The sequence below is a fragment of the Brachyhypopomus gauderio genome, unplaced genomic scaffold (assembly GCF_052324685.1).
Source record: "Brachyhypopomus gauderio isolate BG-103 unplaced genomic scaffold, BGAUD_0.2 sc91, whole genome shotgun sequence".
Lineage (NCBI taxonomy): Eukaryota > Metazoa > Chordata > Actinopteri > Gymnotiformes > Hypopomidae > Brachyhypopomus > Brachyhypopomus gauderio.
In genome coordinates this window covers 242501-261295 of record NW_027506912.1, presented here as the reverse complement: position 1 = coordinate 261295, position 18795 = coordinate 242501, and the positions used below count along the sequence as shown (strand labels likewise).

The following is an 18795-nucleotide window of genomic DNA, read 5'->3' as shown; positions in this document are numbered from 1 at the left end:
TTATATTCACAGAGGATTTATGAATATAAAACCATATATGATCAGACGTACTATACAATGTATTTAATATCTATTAGTAATGCATCAATTTATCACATCACTTTATCACACAATGTGTACAATCTCCTTCAGAACCTTTCATTTGAATAGCCTCTAGGGCAGAAAGTTCCAGCAGCACAGATCAGACAGGAAAACCACGTGTCCTCGAGTTCCAGTCACGTGCGCCATCTCGGAGAGGTCACGTCAAAGCGCACACGCCCTCCCGGCCGGATTCGTCCGTGAAGCCGTCGCCACGGCCGGGGGCGGGCCGCAGGCTGGGCGGGGCACCGCACATGGGGCACAGCAGGTTGCGTTGCCGTGACGCCCGCATCCAAACGACGAGGTTCCATCGGACGCCGGCCGTGACGGGCAGTGCGCCGTGCATCTGCTGGCCGCGGTGGAGCACGGCCTGGGTCACGTGATGCTCCACCTCCGCACACTCCGTCTCGCACAGGGGCACCTGAGACAGGAACACGCGGCAATGACGTGAGGGCTCACGTGCCCTTGAACGCTGCATGGAACATTTGCTGAGCTGCACTGACATGTCTGTTGTTACGAGCACTAAATAAGTCAACTTTTTCCAAAATAAGTCATACTGTTTATTCTGTATTTTTGAGGAATCTGTTGGCCACTGTGTAGCATCTTTGTAAAGTCTGCTAAAAATAAAGAAACCTTATACATGTATAGAATTACACACTGGGGAGGAGGGTTAATGGAGGGTTAATTTGTTTTCAGTGATGTTTAATAAATGCTGCGATGTACTGCTTACGGATTATTAATGACGATAAGCCACAGACCAACAGACTTATGTCCTGTAGTCCTGTAGTCCTGCAGACCCCCCCCCCCCCCCTCCATTCAACATGACACCGCCCCTCCCAACTTGAACACTCTATCCACACCTGTCTCATGTCCCCGAAGTAGAGGTTCCCGCCACTGAAGTCCTTCCCCAGTGAGACGTTGAGCGTCACCTCGGCGTTGTCATAGTGATAGCTGAGATCCACGTCCTCGTGCACCGCGTATTTCACAGCGAATGCCTTGTGGCTGTCCAGCCAGCGCCCCCCGCAGTCCGGGAAGAGCAACGCACTCAGCGGCCCCAGGTATTCCTCCCTCAGGGGGCTGACCACGCCCTCGTCGAGGCCCAGCTCGTCCAGCAAGACCTGGTGGGGGGTTGAGGGTGTGGAGATTACCAGTTATAGCTGCAACCAGCATTAAGCATCGTGTACATTATTTAAATGGAATTTGTGCAGTCTGGTCAAAAGGTTTGACTGTAAGCATGACTGGGTACCCCATAGTTGTTCATAGTGTTTGGTCTGCCTTTGGGAGCGTCAGACTGTTCAAAGTGTTCCAGCTCTTCTACCAAATCCCTGCAGAAATCCTTGGTGAAGACTGGAAATCTGTACACTCTGGGTGCTACATACACAAATTCCCTCATGAATCAATGCACGGATTCAGCCATGAGATCAGAGATTTCCATCCATTCTACTAAATTTCTGTTCCAGGAACAGTAAAAGGACACCGTACCTGCCTCGGTGGTCAGGAGGCTCAACAGCCCCTCTTCAGTGGCATCATCTGTGTGACAGTATTTCACTATTTCTAAAAACTCCGGGGCCAAGTGTGATTCCTGTGGAGGAACATATGGGCAGAATATTTTAACATATCTTATCAGTACCAAGATTTCGAAGGGAATATGATAAATGCTGTAGACTGTAAGTCTTGTGCTGCGGGTTAGTGTTTACCTGTAAGCTGTAGACGTGCTCACGAAGTGGCTTATGCGTCTTTTTAATGATCGCTTTTCGTTCCGCTGATTGTATTGCAAGATTCTTGCGCCTCTCGACCTCTGACTGGATCTGTGAGCGTATGTCTGTTTTACACATCTGACAGCTAGTGTTTTTTATTGTCTTATTTGAGAGAAAGGAGGATCTTTATTCTGTGGATTGTACTCACATCGTCGAGGACATCATCGAGCTGCGCGTCAGTGGTGCAGCCCAGAGTCCTGAGGATCTACAGTGAGAATATAACTATTATTCACCTGTTACAACACTGATACACACATGCACATAACACACCTTTATCCGTTTTCAGATCACCACGTACGTTTTGATAGTCCTTTCTAAACTGATCTTCTGAAACAAATCTAACGTGGAGTTTGTATTTCTCAATGAAAATGTTATCAGTGTAGTAACAGTTACAGGTGTGAAACCTCCGCATGTCTTTTAACATGTCTGGCACATCTACATTGTGCAGCTCGCCATATTTACTACAGATATTTAGACACGGTGGCCGTTACGCAAACATCTCGTTTTAAAGCCTTTCTTATTCTATGAGATGTGATGGTTTAATTTAAAAATTGCGGTGAGCTCCAGATATCCGAGGACTCTGAGCCGGAAGTCGTTTTGTTTTGGTCTAACGACTAAAGTGTCCGATAGGAAACACACCCAGTACGTATAAAGAATAATTCAGAAATAGGGGTATTAACCGGGGAAATTCAAACTCCATAATTTAATGGAAACGTAGATGAGATAGATAGGTCTTTTATCTCTTCCTATTCAATGTTTTATATATCTACCAAGGTTAATATATATATTTCTGGTTGATTTCCTGGTCCGTCCGCTGATTCCGTCCCTCTGTTGATGTGTCGAGAGGGTTTTCTTCAGCATCTAGAAGATTCACGCGGCTCAGATCACACCCGAGCTCACAAAATGTAGCAGCACCAAATAATGGTTAGACTACCGTCAGCATGCTGAGTGTGGAGTCGCTGCAGGTGGCGGAGGAGGAGGTGGTGGACTCCAGCTCCACCAGACTTGGAGACATCTACACGTTCGTGGCCCAAGGCTCTTACCCTCAAGCTATGAACCCCATCCGCAAAAAAAACCTCAAACGATACGCTCAGAAATTTATGATAGACGGTGAGTGAATGCAGAATTTTATATCCAGTCGCATCTGTTTATTTACTGGATTATTATTACAGTTCTGGTAGTTCCTTTGCTTGGTCATAGAAATATTTTATTCCCAAAAGTCATTTGTTTTATATACCTGATGATTGGTTTTGAATTAATAAAAGCAAGCATAAACTATATAATTTTAGGATAAATTATTGACTATAACACAACCCGACTATATAAGAAGATAAATGGGAATTTCTAAGATAATACCATAATTGTATTGTTTTATATTTTCATTGTATTGTGCAGTGTAGTGTGTGACCCTCCTGTCCTGTCCCCAGTAGACGGCCGGTTGTATTATGTAGGTCCGAAGAAGGATGAAAAACGTGAAGTGGTGATCGAAGCTGATCGCAAGAGGCAGATATTTTTGGAGTGTCATTTCAACGAGTTCGGCCATCACCTAGGCCAGAAGAAAACGGTTCACAGGATCCAGAGCAAATACTACTGGCTTGGCATCGTCAGGGACGTGGTGGAATGGGTTGGTATTTCGATCTCGCTGCTGGTGATGTTTGAGTATCCAGTGCAGTGGTTTGGGTTTTCACCACTACGTCTCTGTCCTTTGGTGTCATTTAGATCAAGGTGTGTGAGACGTGTCAGCATGCGGAACGCAATAAAAACATGGCGCGGACGGTACGGCCCATAAAGGTCGACGGGCCGTGGGAGATTGTAGCAGTTGAAATAATGGGTGAGAGTGGGTCGTGGCTTCAGTTCAGCAGTCACAGAGCTGGAAAACTGGAATGGAGTGAATTACTTTCATCTCTATTTGAAACCAGGTCCGTTTCCGGGCAGCACGCACGGGGGAAACACACACATTGTCATCATCACAGATTATTACAGTAAGTGGGTAGAGGTGTTTCCCGTCCAAAAGAAAGATTCCCTCTGTGTGGCGAGATGCATTTCTTCATCTATTTACAGGTACATAAAAAACATTCATTTGCATTTATGGAGATTTGTTTTCTCATATACCAGCAAATCTGCTTATTTACCCAGACCCATATTTTCCAGGTACGGGTCAGCAAAGACAGTATTTTGCTCTCAAAGTGCTGACTTCTGTGAAGAGGTAAAATCAGCTTCTCTAAAGATTGAATAGTTCTTAATAGTTTTCTCTTGTACCTTGTAGGTAAATTTGATAAGTGTACACTTACAGACTGTATCCCATACCCAATTTATCAGCCACCCTCTACCCTGAAAATGTTTTTTATGTTTTATTAACATATTATTATTTATTTTCAAATGTAAGTAATTTTCTAAAGTGTTCATCACTGATTGGGTTCTGACCACAGAATCTCTGTCAAATGTGTATTACTTCCTGTGGACCATTTACTCTAGTGGTGAACCAAAATAAAATCACATCTTAAATCTAGTGCAAATATCTAGAATTTCTCGTTGTACCACATTGACAGATGTTTTATCGTTTTCAGTATTTATCTGGAATCGGAGTGTGGTGTAGGAGTGTGATGTAGGAGTGTGGTGTAGGAGTGTGGTGTAGGAGTGTGGTGTAGGAGTGTGGTGTAGGAGTGTGGTGTAGGAGTGTGGTGTAGCAGTGTGATGTAGCAGTGTGGTGTAGGAGTGTGGTGTAGGAGTGTGATGTAGGAGTGTGGTGTAGGAGTGTGATGTAGCAGTGTGGTGTAGGAGTGTGATGTAAGAGTGTGATGTAGGAGTGTGGTGTAGGAGTGTGGTGTAGGAGTGTGAAGTAGGAGTGTGATGTAGGAGTGTGATGTAGGAGTGTGATGTAGGAGTGTGGTGTAGGAGTGTGGTGTAGGAGTGTGGTGTAGGAGTGTGGTGTAGGAGTGTGGTGTAGGAGTGTGAAGTAGGAGTGTGATGTAGGAGTGTGATGTAGGAGTGTGATGTAGGAGTGTGGTGTAGGAGTGTGATGTAGGAGTGTGATGTAAGAGTGTGAAGTAGGAGTGTGGTGTAAGAGTGTGAAGTAGGAGTGTGATGTAGCAGTGTGGTGTAGGAGTGTGAAGTAGGAGTGTGGTGTAGGAGTGTGATGTAAGAGTGTGATGTAGGAGTGTGGTGTAGGAGTGTGGTGTAGGAGTGTGAAGTAGGAGTGTGATGTAGGAGTGTGATGTAGGAGTGTGGTGTAGGAGTGTGATGTAGGAGTGTGATGTAGCAGTGTGAAGTAGGAGTGTGATGTAGCAGTGTGATGTAGCAGTGTGATGTAGCAGTGTGGTGTAGGAGTGTGATGTAGCAGTGTGGTGTAGGAGTGTGATGTAAGAGTGTGAAGTAGGAGTGTGGTGTAGGAGTGTGATGTAGGAGTGTGATGTAGCAGTGTGATGTAGCAGTGTGGTGTAGGAGTGTGATGTAGCAGTGTGGTGTAGGAGTGTGATGTAAGAGTGTGAAGTAGGAGTGTGGTGTAGGAATGTGGTGTAGGAGTGTGATGTAGGAGTGTGAAGTAGGAGTGTGAAGTAGGAGTGTGATGTAGGAGTGTGATGTAGGAGTGTGATGTAGGAATGTGATGTAGGAGTGTGGTGTAGGAGTGTGGTGTAGGAGTGTGATGTAGGAGTGTGATGTAGGAGTGTGATGTAGCAGTGTGGTGTAGGAGTGTGATGTAGGAGTGTGATGTTCCAGGTGACTAAGCACCTTTGCGAGAGGTGGAGCCTCAGCCAGAAGGTGTCGGTGGTGGAGTCTCCACAGAGGAACGCCCTCTACGACCACAGCTCCGCCCTGCTGAGGGACGCCGTGAAGCAGCTGGTGGCGGAGCGGCAGGTGGAGTGGGCAGACTTCCTGGAACAGGTGGTGGCCCTGTTCCGCACCTCCGTCAACCCCACCACCAAGTTCACGCCGCACTTCCTAATGTTCGGCAGGAAAGCCAGCGTCCCCGAAGAGGTACGCCTTCAAACCCACCCGCCATTTGTCTAGAAACAAGCGAGCGATGAGATGACGTGGCCACCACGCCTGTCGCCGCCTCTGTGTTGTGTTCGGCAGATGAAACTGGACCTGCTGAGCTATGAGCAGACGCCAGACGGCTATGGCCTCAACGAGGAAGCCGATGCCCTCTTCCTCTCCACGCTGCAGGAGCACCAGAGTCAAGTCAAGCAAACGGTGAGTTTGTTGACCTGAAAGTCTTCCAGCAGTTAGAGATGAGCAAATTTACCCAGATGTTTCACTGATCTTAGTCAGGTAAGACATGCCTGACGTAGAAGATTTTATATATCTTTGGTTTTGCTTCTGAGCTGTATTTTATTACTATTACTGTATTACAATCAGGTAACGGTCATGCTGAAAGCATAACACAGATTTTTGACACAGCGGTGGCAGAGCCATTTGTAGCCTCCGTCCCTTTTTTCAGAGCAAAGATTTTAACGGCACTCCAGACACCTTGTATTCGAAATGTACTCATGTACAAATACACTTTGTCTTGGTTGCTCTCAAGGTTTCTTCCTCATGCTCTTAGGGAGTTTTTCTTTGCCACTGTCGCCCTTGGCTTGCTCACTGGGGGCTTGGACTCAAGACACTTGTAAAGCTGCTTTGTGGCAACAACTGTTGCAAAAAGCGCTATATGAGTAAATTTTGATTGATTGATTGGTTGAAATAACATTAGCCAAGTGATGTCATTTCCAAGACAACAACTTCCATGGCAGCCATCATCTAAGTTCCCTCTTGACGTGAGACATGTAATGATGTAGGTTGCGTTAGTCTAATGGTAGCAATAGGTCTTCATTATTTGTTAACAGGGCTGCACTAACAGGTGCAGTAGAATATTACTACGTGTCCCCACTGTGATATGCTCACAATACTAGAAATGCAGCAAGGATCCCACTGGTATTCACACTTTCTGAACCAGGAGAATGTTGTGATTACCCAGAACACCCCGAGAATGCTCATCAGAAATGTCTGTGATTGGTCAGGACACCAGCACCACACATGAAACACAAGCTGTCATGTACAGTGGTGCCTGAAAGTTTGGGTACTCTACAGACATTTCTATATTTCTGCATAAATATGCCCTACTTCATCAGGGATTTCGTAATTCCTCAAAGTAGAAAGCCCAAATAAAACAAACAAGACAAAAATGTTTTGTTTGTTAAGTTATTTATTGGAGAAAATGATCCAATATTATATATCTGAGAATGGTAAAAGGATGTGACCATCTAGAATTTGTGAAGGTGAAATTAGAATCAGGTGTTTTCAAACAATTTAATGACAGTCTTGTTTTATTTAAAGAGCACAGACCCTGGATTAAAGGAAGGAAGTGTATCATGGCACAAACAGGAAATCTCTGAGAACCCCAGAAAAGTTGGTGACACTCATTGAGCTGGAAAAGGTTACAAAATCATGTATAAAGACTTCCTACACTACCAGTCCACCGTTCTACCAAAGATCGGTTAAAGGAGAACCGAAACCAAGTGTTTAATCCAAACCGTAATCCAGTAGAAATGTTGTGGAAAGACCTGAAGTTCAGTTCATCCCCAAGCAAACACACAACAGCACTGTAAAAAACAGAACTTAAAATTGCTCACCTTACTATGATTTTTAGTTTAGCTGAGCCAAAAATAATTAATTGCACCATAAACGATAACAAAGTAATTAGATCGGCTTACTTTATTGAGTTTCTTGTTAAAAGTTGATCTGACCTTACACCCTTCATTGTCAAAACATACAAATTGTAGTTGAACCCTAGTTAAGGCCAGGCCAACTCCTCTGCGCATGCTCAATTTGACTCCTTAGTTGAGAACGGGGCGGGGTTTGCGATTTCTGCCAGAATTTGACTCCGGACAACTTGAAATGGATTTCACCTGCAGCAAGCAGCGACCTACGCTACTCTGAACTGAATATTAACGTCCAAATGTGTTTTGTCATTTGTCTTATATGACCCAACTTCAGTTAGCTATTCTTAGTATTGAATTTAGAGATTTATGTACATGTGAAATACATACCAGTCAAGTTTTGTATTTAATAATACGAGACATTTCCCGTATTTGACGTAATCGCGTATCGCGTAATTTGCATAATCGGTTATTTGCATATAGCTGCAATCGAGGCTGTAGGAGAGACAAAAACATCTTTGGAGTGGCAAAAAGTGAAGAAGAAACACCCCAAATATGTTTTGAACTACAAATGTGACTAAACCCGCGAGTTTTCAATTGTTATTTTTTTAAAAGCATTCATGTGCCGCGCCAAACAGAATTCTGTCACTAGCCTCGCGAGAACTGCCACCTGCAGTAGTCTGGGTAGCAGTTCTCGTGAGGCTAGTGACAGAATTCTGTTTGGAGCGGCACATGAATGCTTAAAAAAAACAACAATTGAAAACTGAAAATACGGGAAAATACTGGAAAATAAAATGACGCCGGGACAGAGCGGTAAAATACGGGACTTTCCCGGCCAAAACGGGACACTTGACAGGTATGGAAATATACATTATCTGAACAAGATATTGTAGCGTCGGGGTGACGTCATTACCCATGAGCCCTTGCGGCTCCGGCCCTGTTATGCGTATTTATGTGGTGTTTATGTCTGTATAGTGTTATATATTATTGATTATTAATTGTGTGTTATTAGTTAAGTCACCCCGGTCCATTTTTTAATGTACATGTGCATTATCCGAGTTTCCCCTCCATGTATGTGTAACGTAGTCATCTTCATGACCTCCCCCTGTGTTTCATGTGCAAGACCAAGTTAGTTAAGCCTAGGGTTGCAGCGGTATCCGGTTTCACGGTATACCACGGTATTAAAATGCACGGTTATCATACCGTGTGCGTTTGCTTATTACCGGTAAAAAGCAAGCCAGCGGAGAAACTGACCCGCGCATGCGCAACTCCGCTCCGGTTCAGCTACTCAGCATAGCGGTGAGAATGGCAGAAAGTGTATCAGACTTAACACATTTTTTAACAAAAAAAGCTAAACTAATGTCAGCGGCGAAAATGACGTAATCGCGCTGTCGATTAGCGAGGTCGTGCACCTCTCGAATTTTGTAACTTTGCGCGCGCCGCGCCTCAGCGCGATGAACAAAGTCTTATTTGCAGGGTTCATGCACCTTTATAAGGTGGAATTAAAACACTTGTACTTCACTTTCAAGGTCCAGTTCAATATTTCCCAGCACCATAAACTTAATAAAGTTAAATATTTATACATATACTCGAAATAATTCGCTTTTTCATCACATTATTTAATGGTTGTTTATTTTCAAAACGCCCAATCTTAACGTCTTCACGTTCTCTCATGTTTCGTCCTGGAATTACAAGAGGCTCGTATTTGTTAACGTAATACGAGAGAACTGTGCGGAGTCGCGCGCTACGGTCACTAGTGAAAAGTATAAACCTAGCTTTTTATGGTCCTTGCCTTCACTGGATGTGAAAGACGCCATTAATTTACATGCGTTCATTTTCAAATTCTAACGTGCCTGTTTTTCACATGTTAAAACCAGACTCGGTGTGAAAGCCTTAAAATAGAAATCTCTATTGTGATGATGTCAGAAATAAATCCTCTCTTTCTACAGTATCTGGTGGCAGTACAACGGACGTTTACAACAGTTGTTGATCAGACACTGACCCAGGCTGAGTTGATCAGATATTAAATAATTTAAACTTAAATAATTGTACTGAAATCCATGATTTAGGTTTCTCTAATTTTGCAGTATTTATATAAACATGTTTACAGCTTTTTTTTTTTTAAAGGAGACATTTTGTATACAATAGTTGCAGGTTTCTACAATAAATAGTTAATTGAACAAAAAAAAACTTGTTGTAATTTCTTTAAGGGTCAGTGTATCTTTTAATAATATACAAACTAACTGTGATACCGTGATAACCGTGATACCGCGGTATTTTCTGAGACGGTTATCATACCGTGAAAATCTCATACCGTTGCAACCCTAGTTAAGCCCTCGAGTTTGATCTAATTGTGCCTGAGAGTGCCCATTTTTTTGCGAGGTGAGAATAAACCTCTGTTCTTGATGAGAATGGACTTGTCTGTGGCCTTTTGCTCCCACACTATTCCACAATATAATAAGTTAACACAACTTAAAAAAACTTTGAAGTCTTGGTATGTAACTTACATTTTGAGGTTTATATACATGGGCAAGATAAATTATCTGAACAAGATATATTAAGTTAGCATAACTTGAATCATTTCGAATTACTTGTAGGCAATACTTAAAATCTGAAGTTTATATACCTGTGAAATATAAATAATTGGAACAAGAAATAATAAGTTGGCTCAACTGAGTGAATTTCTTAAAAACTTAAGAGTTTGAGTTGGGATCAAAACTCAAAAATCGAGTGCAGTAAGTTGCCTTGAAATTTTGAGTTTTCTCAACTTTTTCTTTTTTACAGTGAGTGATCAACAGTTTCAGAAAATAAATGCTGAGTTTGCAGGTATTCCCACATGAGGTCAAACCAGATGCTGAACGCAAATGTCCCCGTACTTGCACTACTAACAGATGTGTGATTCTGGAAAACTTTGGGTCAGTCTCAAGTGTTCCCTTAAAACTATACGTTCTTGCTTCATGTTTTCTACGGTTATTTGTCCGTCTTATTGTAGGTGTTTTCCAACATGAACGCTGCCTATAAGAAGGAGAAGAAGAGCGCCAAACGCAGGAGCAGTAACATCAGGTCCATAACTCTCACCGTCACCGAGCCCCTGGGCCCCCCGGACAAGTGTCCCTCACCGAAGAGACTACGAGACGGGCTGTTCCTGACCTTCCCCGTGGAGACGGTGCTCGGGACAGTCCAGACTCCCCCGGAGGACTGAAACGGGCTGGAATACCCACTGCACTGAGGACCTTTCACGCCAGAGTGAACACACACCTGCAGCAGCACGGCAGCGCCCCCCGGAGGCCGCATGTGGAATAGCACAGCTTGAGCTTGACGCAGTATGCTGACTTACGCACACAGAACAATGAATGCTGGACAGAATTTTGTACAGGGTTTAACATAAATTGACTGAGCTGATATGAGTCTGCTTGGGTTTATCTTTGTTTGCTTGTGAGTTTAACCTGGATGTGATGGTGGTGGTTTCTGGGAAATGTTTCGGTGTGTTTCTGACGCATCACAGTGCTCTTACTGCTCCTGTTTCTGTGTTTTTATAGAACATCAGCCATGCTTAATGGCTAATTACCTTTAAGATGTGTTAAGATCACTTAACATTTAGGAAACAGAAATGTCGTAATTGGCATTTGAAAATGGTTAGTCCATCACATGTCTGTTCATATACATAATATAGGAATCAGAACTATAAGGAAAATATTTATGACTGACATTTAAGTAATTCGTCACGTAATGGAAGATTTAGTACTGCATATGATAATTCAAGACATTGACAGGAACATAAAATGTTGTTTTTTTGCATATCTGCACTGGTAAATTTTTTAAAACTAGAACATGTTTTCATGTTTTTCTCGTACACGTTGACTGGAAAGCGACACTTCCATTAATAAATACCAACATATCAGCACCGATCGTTTGCAGTACGTTTTATATATATATATATACATACATATATATATATATATATATATATATATATATATATATATATATATACAAAATAAAATAATGATGGTGAGGAGACACCCCCCCCCCCAAAAAAAATATATATATAAATATATATATTTTTATATATTGTGCACCACGAGATTTCCTCAGCAGGTAGGTAAAAATAAAATAAATTAATAAATTATATATATATATAATTTATTTTTGTCATCCCATTTACAGAACAACCTTGACTAACTGTTGCCACCAACGGCTAGTTCTGATGCAAGCCCAGACCTGCTGAGGCAATCTCGTGGTGCACAAGGGGCAACTTATGAATGACCGTTAATTACAACACCAATGACTCACCGTTCTTATCTGAGCATTACTTTAAAACTGCATGTCTTACGTGAGAGAGTTAATAATAAACGTTTGAATCTTCCATATATCTTTATCAGTCAAAACCAGACCAACGCGTAACCACATAAACACATCTGACCGCTCGTGCACATGGGGGGGAGGGCGTGTCCCTTCTTGAGATCCTAGCTCCCATTGAACCAGCTGTACGAGCTCCCATTAGACCGGCCGTAACGGAGGCGGGGCTGCCCGTTGATGTACGCTCTCCCATTTGTCCAGTTGTAATGGAGGCGGGGCTTATCGCTGCCCTTGACGTCTTCCGCACTCTTGGCTACAGCGCACTGCGTACATAACCGGTCTTCTGGGCACCGGGCTTGAATTAATACAGAACAACGCGAAATACATTGTTGAAAAAAGAGACATAATTTTATTCACTGAGCATTTTAAAACCTTTATTCTTAGAGCGGATATCTCTTTATGGTTCATAGGGAGTTTATGAAGGTTACAGGTCGGGCAGGTTCATCTAGACGTCGTGCCCGCCTCCCACATATTTATGGTGTGGATCTTGTGCAATTTCATTTTACACATGCGCGTAATCGCAACTTTTTACAGGTGCCGGCATGTTAGACTGGACGAGTTGTACCGGAGCTGGGAGCCTATGGACTGAATGACTTTGGTCTCAGCACAGGCTGACATATCAGAGCTGCTCAAAACTTAATATTGGACTACTATAACTGCAGAAGCTTTTCTTGCCTATCAGAGTCTCATTGTAATAATACTCTTGTTCGTCTTCTCTTCAATACAAGACAGAAGATGAGGGTGTGTGTAGCTGTCGGTTGCAACCTGGCTTTCATCTGTGTGGACATAGTGGTCACCACGGTGCTCTACATCCAGGGCTCCAGCCTGGAGGCCTTTGAGGATGACATCGAGGGCTTCAACGTGCGGCGTTCACTCCTGGACCTGTGGGGGATGGTTCTGCTGCGGGCGTGCCTGCTCCTGGGGGCCACGGTCGGGGTCCTGTGGAACCGGAGGGAGGGCCCGCGGAGGGTGGGGCGCCTGCGTACGCTGGCCACCCTGTCCAGCCTGCTGGTCCTGACCTACGCGCTGGTCAAGCTGCTGGTGCTGTCGGAGGAAGGCGGACTGGCGTACCAGGCCCGGTTCCTCGGCCTGTTCGGGTGGACGTGCGGGGCCGCCGTCGCCACGGCGCTCCTCTGGATGATGCTGGCGAGGGCGAGGGCCGGCCAGGCGGCCGGAGAGGAGGAGAACGAGGGGCTGTTGGAGGTTGATGGAGAGGGGGAGGGGGAGGAGGAGGGGGAGAAGAACACAACGGGGGGCAAAGGGGAGAAGGGGCAGCCCAACTCCGGGGCCACCGTTGGCCGTCTGCTTTCCTACTGTAAGCAGGATTCAGGGCTGCTGGCCACGGCCTTCTTCTTCCTGCTCCTCTCCGCTGTGTGTGAGTGTTAACGCATCTTAGTAACACGCTCTCCTTAACACACTAACACACACACACTAGGGTGCTAACCACTCACGATCCAACGACCCACCTATGTGACTTGTAACTACATACGCTTCGTATCAAATTCAGTAGTTATTCAGTAGTTTTATTGAATAATTCAGAGTAGGTATTAAATAATAAAAGACTTTAGAGTAAACAATCCCCTAATTTTTTTTATAATTAGAAATTCTGAAGCTGAAGAAGTTAATGGTTAATGGTTATCTCTGTTTGCTTAAACATATAAAATATCAGAGGTGGACATTCCAGGTTCAGAAAGAAACACTCCTTCCCAGGATTTTATTCAAGCTTGCTGGATTTTCTAATTAGTGCAAGCCGGGTAAAATTTGTGGAATAAATACAATCCAGGAAGAGCAAAATCTTGATGAGGACTTTAACTTTCTGAACCTGGAGTGTCCACCTCTGTAAAACATACTATATTGTAGTGGGCAGATTATTATCTGTAAAACCAAAATCTAGATCATCAGTTGCAGTGATTCCTGATTTAATAATTGATTGTATTGAGTTGCTTATTGATAATTACACATTATTAATGCTTCACGTCACAGGCCAGAGTATATAAAATGGAAAAATGGTGCTCTGTAGTGAGTTCAGTGGGTTTCGTTGCAGTTTAGATGTGACCAGTTTAGATGTGACCAGTATTACAATCTTCTTAAACAAGCTCAGTGATTCAGATCCTGATTCTGTCTTCACTGTGTTAGTTCTCTAGTAAAGACAAAAACCAAAACTTATCACACACCCATAAATACCACAAAAACATGTGAAGGCCTTGTGAATTAAACGCAGTGTGAATTAAATGCGAAGATGTTTTGCTCACTGTGGATTAATCCTTAAAATAAATTATGTTTAAGGTACACTTTTAGCGCTAATCACAGACTGGAAAGCCAAATTAAGTGTTTGACCGTTACTGTTACGCTTATAGCTTGTAAAAATGCAGTTGCATTGCACAGTGCTGTGGTTTGGCCATATTGCCACAGTGTTCTCATTTGCCCTTACACACAAACATATGGATGTGTGGCCCCGTTACACATCCAGGATGGTGTGTTGTGTAGCGTCCTCATTCTTCAGTTCAACAGCTGCGTGATGACCCCACACCGAACGGTCAGCACACAGCCTGAAGGGCAGTTCTGCTCAATCAGTGTAGCGCCATCACATCCAGTCAGTGACCACACTAGCTTTACCTCATGATTTATTTGTTTGTTTATCTGTTTGCATTTATTTATGTCTAAAATGTTCAATCACATTACTGAGGTTTGCAGCCCAGTCCAGGCCCTTAGGGCCGGTCCGGGTTTTTGTTGCTGCCCTTATACCTGAACTAGGGAGTGGTTTTCCTGGCCAAGGTTCAGTGGGGGGAGGGGCACAGAGGGATTAGTCATTAGTCATATACTGAGCCCCACCCCTTTCTTTATAGCACTAATTTTGGCCGATTTTGGCCTTTTGTTTTTGTGTCTTCCTAGGCGAGTCCTTTATCCCGTACTACACTGGCAAAGCCATAGATGGTATAGTGATCCACAAGAGCATGGAGTACTTCACTAAGCCCATGATCGTCCTCTCCGTGCTGGCCCTGGTCAGGTGAGTCCCGCCTCTTCGGCTGTTTTTGGGGCCCGGCGGCGACCCCCGTGACCTCTGAGAGCCTGTGTCCCTCTGCTCAGCTCCGTGGCGATGGGCTTCCGCGGGGGCGTGTTCACGCTGTTGTTCGCCAGGCTGAGCATACGACTGCGAAATCTCCTCTTCAGGTCGCTGATGCGTCAGGAGATCGGCTTCTTCGACGCCAACCACACAGGTGGAGCCCCGCGTCACCACCGCCGTCCCCACCCGCCACGCCCGGCGTTTGAGCACATCACACTGATGGTTTGAAGGGATAAGTGTGGGACTCTTTATCTGGGAGGGTTTTATGGTCGAAGAGAGGATGAGACTTCAGTAAGACTCTCTGGTGTTATACAGTGACGGAGACTACTGAGGCTTTCCTGGCCTATAGTCATGTGCATCTCAGGTCAGTTTAGTGTGCACTGCTTGAAGTGAACTATTCCTGAGGCTCAAAAACATGCAGGTCTGGGATCAGCTTGGGATCTGTTGCATGCAAAAGGTCTGGGAACATGAGCCAAATGAACTCAACAATTTAAATCAAATATGATAAATATGGTGCTTGGAGCTAAATACTGTCAACATCACTCAATCCATCCCAAGGTGCTTTGGGAAGAAAGTGACCATTGTTGCAAAACAATAGACTGGCTATCAATTCAGACCAACTCGTTTCTAACAATGTGTTGCTCCTAGAAACCGCCTCCCTAGTGGTGTGTTGGAAGGCTACGACTCTAAGGAGATCTGAGAGGGTTCCGTGTCAGGCGTTTAAATGTTTTATGTCATGACGTCTTGGCACGCAGGTGACATCACGTCCCGGCTGACGTCGGACACGACGCAGGTGAGCGACCTGATCTCCCTGAACATCAACCTGTTCCTGCGTAGCTTCATCAAGGGTGCCGGCTACTTCATCTTCATGTTCGGAATGTCCTGGAAGCTCTCCCTCGTCATCATCATGGGCTTCCCCTACATCGGCCTCATCTCCCAGCTCTATGGCAAGCACTACAAGGTGAGCCTGCCACAAGGGGGCGCCAAGGAACCCTGTTAGGTGGCCACGGAGAACTTCCCGCTAGGCTCTATGAATTCGCTTCTAGGTCCAATATTTCCAGTCCAGTCCTTAAACGACCCCACACTGTTATTCAGCCATTAGGGCTCTAAGGCCATGACCGTGTTTTGACATGCCCTAAAGGGTTTGTTTATATATTTATTTACAGCCACGACATTAATAGTGTTTACAGAGTTGTGGCTGATGGGGTGTGTCAGTGTTGAAATCTGCACATAGACGTATCCGTACGTCTGTATAAATGGATGTATACAGTATAAACGTGTACGCAAGTACGTGTTTCGATTACTAGGCCATTACACTTTAACCACGTACCACGTAATGAACCGTCCCGTTAAAACGGGCGTCTCTCATAGAAATTAACCAAAGAGGTACAGACGTCGCTGGCCAAGGCCAACCGGGTCGCCGAGGAGACGATCTCAGCCATGCGCACGGTGCGCAGCTTCGCCTGTGAGCAGCGGGAGGCTGACGGTTACCACCGGCAACTCACCGATGTCTTCAGGCTCAACAAGAAACAGGCCCTGGCCTACGCCTGCTTCATGTGGTCCAGCTGCGTGAGTCATCATCGTGACAGCCATCTCCGTCCTTCAGGGGGTTTAACGATGAATTCAGACCTGAATGTTTGTTTTTTGTCTTTTATGATTCGAGACCCAAAGCTAAACAGTTATTACTTGGATGGTTTCTCATAAAACTGTGAGCTGAAATGATGTCTTTCAGAGTGGCTCACCTCATTAGCTGTGCTGAGAATAAGGTGCCCAAGTCTGAACACTTGTGGCATAGACGTTAAAGGTTAAGCAGCTCTGGACTTAAGATCTTGGTCTTCTCACACCTTGTGCTCTCCAACAGGACACATGTTGTGTAATAATCATATTGCATTACTCTTAAGAGGTTAGCATTTCCTTCTGGAAGCTGTTTCCTGTTCAAAGACATTGCCTTCAGGTGCTGCTATTTTCAAAGAGTGAAGAGACACAATGCACACGACCTTGTAAGCTCTACCATTGAAAGGATCCTGTTGGAGGCGTGAATCTCAGTGTGCTGGTCTCTGTCGTAGATCTCGGAGCTGGCTTTGCAGGTGGCCATCCTGTATTACGGTGGACATCTGGTGGTGACCGGCCAGATCACCGGAGGGACCCTCATTTCTTTCATCATCTATGAGCTTGAACTCGGCGAATGTCTTGAGGTCAGCTGAGTTTGTGAAAGGCAACTTGGTGTTTGTGAGCATCCGTGTACAAAGTCCATGTGCACGTATGTGCGTGTCCGTGTGCATGTCGCTATTTCACGCCCGTCTGCGCTTCACTTTTCAGAGCATCGCGTCCGTCTACACGGGCCTGATGCAGGGCGTGGGGGCGGCTGAGAAGGTGTTTGAGTACATCGACAGGAAGCCGAAGCACGCCTCCGAAGGCCAAGAAGCACCAGACACCCTCCGCGGTCTGGTGGAGTTCCATGACGTGACGTTCTCCTACCCTACGCGTCCCGACACTGACGTCCTGAAGGTAGTGTCCTGTTGAACTGAAAGCTGATATTTCCATGGTGTTGGGTGCCAACCATTCTGATGTTACCTGCAACAGATCACTGAATGTCACCTCTTAGTTTATTGGGGGTTTGTTTGGATCAGTGTTGCTCAGCCCAGTCCTACGGCTGTACCAGGTGAACAGTGTTATTATTGGCCCGATTCAGGCTTGTTAGGAGGTGAGATTAAAAATGTGGACTGGTGGTTCCTATAGACTGGGCTGAGAAATGTTGAAATATCACAGAGTGTAAGTGTGGATGAAGCTCAACCCCTGTGCTCCATTTGTAGAACGTCTCCTTCAGCATCTACCCGGGTGAGGTGACAGCCTTGGTGGGCCCCTCGGGCAGTGGCAAGAGCTCCTGCGTCTGTCTGCTGGAGAACTTCTACTCTCCACAGCAGGGCCAGGTCCTGCTGGATGGACGACCGGTTCAAAGCTACCAGCACGACTACCTTCACACCAAGGTGAGCTCCTACCTACACAGGTAAACAGCTGCTTTTCTCTGGTTGCTTGCATGTGTGAGTAAGTGTGTGATACTGTAATGTGTCTAATTGGATTAGTATATTAGTTCTCGCTTGATTTCTGCTCCATAATGCTTAAAGTTCATGAATCGCCAGCACTGCAGTGTTTTAGTATGACCAGAAGAGGGCAGTGTCGACATCGCTGTAAACGTGTGGAGCGGCCATAGCGTGCCGGCCTAAAATTTTCCGCTGGTTCTTGCGGCAGGTAGCGCTGGTCAGTCAGGAGCCGGTCCTGTTTGCGCGATCGGTGGAGCAGAACATCGCCTACGGTCTCACGGACACTCCGACAGAAACCATCATCGCCGCCGCCACCAAAGCCAACGCTCACGAGTTCATCAGTGGCCTCTCTAAGGGCTACGACACAGGTGGAGTTTCACATGCGAAGGAAGTTTTGAAGCACACACGTTTTTATTGATGTATTCATTTTGTTAAATTTTTTTAAGGTTGGGTATATTTTAGTTTAGATCAAATTTTAGATTTTTGTCCTAGCTCAGTTCTCATCTCTTGGCTGAGGCAAGTAACCCTACGCTAAAGTTATTAGGTTCAATTCCGTCACACTGAGGAGTCCATTTGGTCGGGTCAGCAGTTAGCTTTCTCGTTTGGCCGCACAAAACTGCGCAGAACCATGCAGAACCGGGCCTGTGTGCCAGCTCTCTGACCCGGTTGTTCCTGTGGTGCTGAAGGTGTGGGGGAGAAGGGGGCGCAGCTGTCCGGAGGCCAGAAGCAGAGGGTGGCCATCGCCCGCGCCCTCATCCGGAAGCCCCGCGTGCTCGTGCTGGACGAGGCCACCAGCGCGCTGGATGCTGAGAGCGAGCACGTGGTAGGCGGAGAATTCGAACGCCTGGTTCTGGATTATG

General features: G+C 45.2%; 3 protein-coding genes across 5 annotated transcripts in view; 2 read left to right on the top strand and 1 right to left on the bottom strand.

Annotated features, from left to right (window-relative positions):
• Nucleotides 1-48: 48 nt before the first annotated feature.
• ogfod2 (2-oxoglutarate and iron-dependent oxygenase domain containing 2) lies at nucleotides 49-2443 on the bottom strand. Its single transcript, XM_076992234.1, has 7 exons — nucleotides 2134-2443; nucleotides 1984-2040; nucleotides 1776-1886; nucleotides 1561-1660; nucleotides 1325-1449; nucleotides 939-1196; nucleotides 49-499 (listed from the first exon to the last, which is right to left on the bottom strand). Exons 1-7 carry the CDS (start codon nucleotides 2257-2259, stop codon nucleotides 239-241), a joined length of 1038 nt encoding a protein of 345 aa, XP_076848349.1. The 5' UTR covers nucleotides 2260-2443; the 3' UTR covers nucleotides 49-238.
• Nucleotides 2444-2528: 85 nt separating this feature from the next.
• Nucleotides 2529-11375, top strand: LOC143494145 (gypsy retrotransposon integrase-like protein 1). Of its 2 annotated transcripts, none has more exons than XM_076992232.1 (8): nucleotides 2529-2945; nucleotides 3263-3459; nucleotides 3555-3666; nucleotides 3755-3896; nucleotides 3987-4041; nucleotides 5553-5810; nucleotides 5910-6026; nucleotides 10464-11375. In XM_076992232.1, the coding sequence occupies exons 1-8, from the start codon at nucleotides 2777-2779 to the stop codon at nucleotides 10671-10673; spliced, it is 1260 nt and encodes a 419-aa protein (XP_076848347.1). In that variant the 5' UTR covers nucleotides 2529-2776; the 3' UTR covers nucleotides 10674-11375. The 2 variants fall into 2 exon arrangements, with proteins under 2 accessions (XP_076848347.1, XP_076848348.1); XM_076992233.1 differs by having other exon boundaries at nucleotides 2536-2945; nucleotides 3266-3459.
• Nucleotides 11376-12058: 683 nt separating this feature from the next.
• Nucleotides 12059-18795, top strand: part of abcb9 (ATP-binding cassette, sub-family B (MDR/TAP), member 9) — a 7860-nt gene continuing 1123 nt past the window's right edge. The window contains exons 1-11 of one of the 2 annotated variants that reach the window (XM_076992230.1): nucleotides 12059-12308; nucleotides 12647-13205; nucleotides 14723-14837; nucleotides 14918-15048; nucleotides 15650-15855; nucleotides 16266-16463; nucleotides 16961-17089; nucleotides 17214-17402; nucleotides 17708-17881; nucleotides 18144-18303; nucleotides 18622-18758. In XM_076992230.1, the coding sequence (XP_076848345.1) occupies nucleotides 12306-12308; nucleotides 12647-13205; nucleotides 14723-14837; nucleotides 14918-15048; nucleotides 15650-15855; nucleotides 16266-16463; nucleotides 16961-17089; nucleotides 17214-17402; nucleotides 17708-17881; nucleotides 18144-18303; nucleotides 18622-18758 (2001 nt within the window). In that variant the 5' untranslated portion in view covers nucleotides 12059-12305. Of the gene's footprint in view, nucleotides 12309-12329; nucleotides 13206-14722; nucleotides 14838-14917; nucleotides 15049-15649; nucleotides 15856-16265; nucleotides 16464-16960; nucleotides 17090-17213; nucleotides 17403-17707; nucleotides 17882-18143; nucleotides 18304-18621; nucleotides 18759-18795 lie in introns of those variants that run through there. The other variant, XM_076992229.1, reaches the window with a different exon arrangement.

What these genes read in the sequence shown, in the direction of transcription:
- ogfod2 (XM_076992234.1), bottom strand. Translation starts at nt 2,259, where the DNA reads ATGTTAAAAGACATGCGGAGGTTTCACACCTGTAACTGTTACTACACT. An exon ending in CCTCCTGACCACCGAGGCAG is followed by an intron (nt 1,450 to 1,560) that starts GTACGGTGTCCT and finishes TTGTGTATGTAG; the next exon opens with CACCCAGAGTGTACAGATTT. An exon ending in ACACTATGAACAACTATGGG is followed by an intron (nt 1,197 to 1,324) that starts GTACCCAGTCAT and finishes ACCCCCCACCAG; the next exon opens with GTCTTGCTGGACGAGCTGGG.
- LOC143494145 (XM_076992232.1), top strand. Translation starts at nt 2,777, where the DNA reads ATGCTGAGTGTGGAGTCGCTGCAGGTGGCGGAGGAGGAGGTGGTGGAC. An exon ending in GTGCTGACTTCTGTGAAGAG is followed by an intron (nt 4,042 to 5,552) that starts GTAAAATCAGCT and finishes GTGATGTTCCAG; the next exon opens with GTGACTAAGCACCTTTGCGA. An exon ending in AGAGTCAAGTCAAGCAAACG is followed by an intron (nt 6,027 to 10,463) that starts GTGAGTTTGTTG and finishes GTCTTATTGTAG; the next exon opens with GTGTTTTCCAACATGAACGC.